The 3,432-nt window shown below is 39.2% G+C and overlaps 1 protein-coding gene across 1 annotated transcript in view; it reads left to right on the forward strand.

The window, feature by feature from the left end:
- Positions 1-3,432, forward strand: part of LOC106330603 — a 9,428-nt gene that overhangs the window by 4,371 nt on the left and 1,625 nt on the right. The window contains exons 2-4 of the mRNA XM_013769044.1: positions 1,617-1,676; positions 2,046-2,308; positions 2,421-2,617. Of these exons, the coding sequence (XP_013624498.1) occupies positions 1,617-1,676; positions 2,046-2,308; positions 2,421-2,617 (520 nt within the window). The remainder of the gene's footprint in view (positions 1-1,616; positions 1,677-2,045; positions 2,309-2,420; positions 2,618-3,432) is intronic.

A 3,432-nucleotide genomic window follows, 5' to 3' on the forward strand; every position in this document is an offset into this window, starting at 1 on the left:
CTAAATCTCTGCAGAGCTTCGCTCCAGTTTCAGAATGAGAGAAAAATGAGAGGAGGCAGCTTCATTTATAGAAAAAGGAGGGAACCCTAGGTCATTTACCCTAATGGGCTGCAGTCTTAACGGGCTCTCCTTAAGAAATTTTTGGGCTAGGAACCGGGCCGTTACAATTCTCCCCTGTTAATCGGAATTCGTCCCCGAATTCCAAGGCTCCAGACTCCCGAACTTAACACCCGATCCCGAAAGGAACTCATACAATCACACATCATATAAGGGAGGCACACAAGGCGAGAACAACTTTGCTCGGGATTTTTTTTTAAAAACCAATAAATGAATTAAGCTCAGAAAGAAATTCTGCAAGTAAAATGGATCAGATCAAAACCTTAATAGACTTATAGATATAGTGGGTGGTTTTGAAATTGTTTTCAGAACTTTTAGGAGAATCAAAACTTTCACAATCTTTTTTCTTTTAATGAAAACAAGTTTTTTTATTTATTTATTTATTTATTTTTTTTTAAAACGTCGGAAATGCTGATCCCTTAGGACAGAACTAAGGGATCTTAACCCGCTCTGATACCAATTGTAACGGCCCGATCCCCCGGCGTCCGACCGGGGTTATCAAAAGGGCGTTATGGACACGTGTCTACTCATTTAGACAACCATACATGTCCCGTTACTGGTCCCAAGAGTCGACGGACGCATAACCATCTTTGAAATACCGTCACACCCACATCCATATACTTCTACTTAAAGTCCTGCGCACAGGGAAATAGAAAGGGAGGGATGAGCAACAAGTTACTCAGTGAAGTGACTCTAGACCATCCTGCCCGCATGACACTCTATACTACTCTATGCGTGAACTAGGGCTGACTAGCCACTACAATCAGTTGATGCATCTTAACATTTCATATCATCATCATTTATTTCCACACATTCAATTCTATACATTTCTAACAACCTAGCGATCAATCAGTACAATGATCTCACTCATTGTCACACAGGTCAAACCATAGACTTAACCGACTCGACATACAAGACCGATTCAATCTTATGATACCTTTAACACCCAGATACCCGACCATGAACTAAGGACTCTACAATGCACATTTTGAGAACAAGATGGGTTCAAGACACTCCACCTTAGCCTAGATCTGGATCTTGAACAAAAGATAAAGGGGATGAGATCTGAACAGATCTGGAACAAGTAAACAAGAGAGAGACGAGATCTGGTCACCACCACAACACCACAGAGCGACCACCATCACCACACTCGGACGATCACCCCACCACCACTTGGACGACCACCACCACCGGCGGCTCGGCTTGATCTCGGGGGACTCGCGGCGAGGAGAGAGGAAGAGATCCAACGGAAAGAGAAAGGAGAGGGAGAGAGAGAGAGAGAGAGAGACGTGAGAGAAGAAGAGAGAAAAGGAAAAGAGAAGCTTGACGGCTCGGGTTTCCTAGTCTCTCTAAATCTCTGGAGAGCTTCGCTCCAGTTTCAGAATGAGAGAAAAATGAGAGGAGGCAGCTTCATTTATAGAAAAATGAAGGAACCCTAGGTCATTTACCCTAATGGACTGCAGTCTTAACGGACTCTCCTTAAGAAATTTTTGGGCTAGGAACCGAGCCGTTACATGAAGCTTCTACAAGATCTCACACTCAAGAAAGATCTTCTTCTGGTGATAAAAAGCTTACTTTCATCTTTATTAAGTTTTTGTTAATATTCGATCTCACTTGTGAAATAAAATCTGAGGCTCTATCACTGTTAAACTAATTTGAAATTTAGGGCATATGTTGTATGTTCTGTAATCATTTACTCTGCATTTTGAAGTAGATATTATAATCTTGGTTAAACTAGAATATTTCTTTTTGTCTTTCATTCACATGGAAAATTTGTGAAAATGCATCCAATAATTTTCACATAAAAAGCAGCTCAATAATTGTCTATCCAAGTTAACTTATTAGCAAAGAAACAAGTTTTAAGGTCATACTATGCATTCCAATATTGTGAAATGTTATTAAAAATTCTTGCTTCCTCAATAATGCAGACATCTTCAAGACCATTCTCCTGGTAGTTATTGTCGGATCTTTGGCATGGTTTTATAAAGCAATCCAACCACCACCCACGGGAACTGTCGGCTCTACCGGCGGAGCCTCCGTGACATCGTCTAGGATCAAACTGAGAGACAGAAGACACTTGGCTTACAAGGAATTTGGATTCCCTAGAGATGAAGCCAAGTTCAAGATAATATACATCCACGGCTTTGATTCTTGTATGCTCGATTCGCCTTTCCCTCAGTTCTTATCTCAGGTAAATCCCTTATCCTCCATTGGTTGATTCTTTGATGACATGTGAAAACATCAAAGTTCTGTCTTTGGTTAAGGTAATGAGTTAAAAAATGTATATTTGTGAATAACTTTAGGCTCTTGTGGAGGAGTTGAGGATATACACTGTGTCTTTTGACCGTCCTGGTTATGGAGAGAGTGATCCTGACCCGAATCGATCACCAAGAAGCATAGCATTGGATATAGAAGAGCTGGCTGATGGGTTAGGACTAGGACCTAACTTCTATGTGGTTGGTCTCTCCATGGGTGGTGAAATCACATGGACATGCCTGATGTTAGGAGTTTTCAAGGCTCCTAAGACAAATGATGTAGTATAAAAAATTGTCGAACCAATTCTAAGGGATTTCAAATCACCGAGAATGCAAGTACGTACTTAATCTAAGTGCAACCGATAATTTGGATGGTTTTAAACTACTACTAATAATAGAATGCAAGAATAGAACAATAAAACAATAAAAGAAGTGACTTTCTTTGGTTATGATAAAAGAGAACTCATGGGTATAGGAATTAGACCTTGGATGATCAAGTTTCGAACTAAGGATGGCAAATGATCAATCAAACTATCAACCTTAAGCTTAGACACAATCTTAAACAAACTCTATGTCTAGATGAATGTTCATTTACTAACATATTTCAAACATCAAATGTCTTTGGTTGAATAATATGAAAGCAATCATTACTAACAAGTCTATTGGCTATCTTAACACCTTTAACAACAAATGTCTTTGGTAAAGTATATTAAAAGTTTAGGAGAGTTGTCTCAGGCATTTCATCAAACACCTTGTGGGTGGGAAATGCCTAAAGATCAACTTTTGAGAGACCAACTCAGAAGATGCATTATGAATACTCTACTAGCAAGGAATAAGGAGGATCTACACTATAACGTCCTAGATCTAGCCTAATCACCCTTAATCTCCCTAACCCATGAATTCAAGAGTGGATTACTCACTACTCTTCATGATTCCTCTTAAACCCATATTGGATTTCAGATTAATCATGTAGAGAAATAGATAAGAAATCAACAATAACACAAGAACATAACAATCAAAATCCAAGAGATGAACTTCTCAAGAGAGTTTTTGTGTATTT

The sequence above is a fragment of the Brassica oleracea genome, chromosome C3, assembly GCF_000695525.1.
Source record: "Brassica oleracea var. oleracea cultivar TO1000 chromosome C3, BOL, whole genome shotgun sequence".
Classification (NCBI taxonomy): Eukaryota; Viridiplantae; Streptophyta; class Magnoliopsida; order Brassicales; family Brassicaceae; genus Brassica; species Brassica oleracea.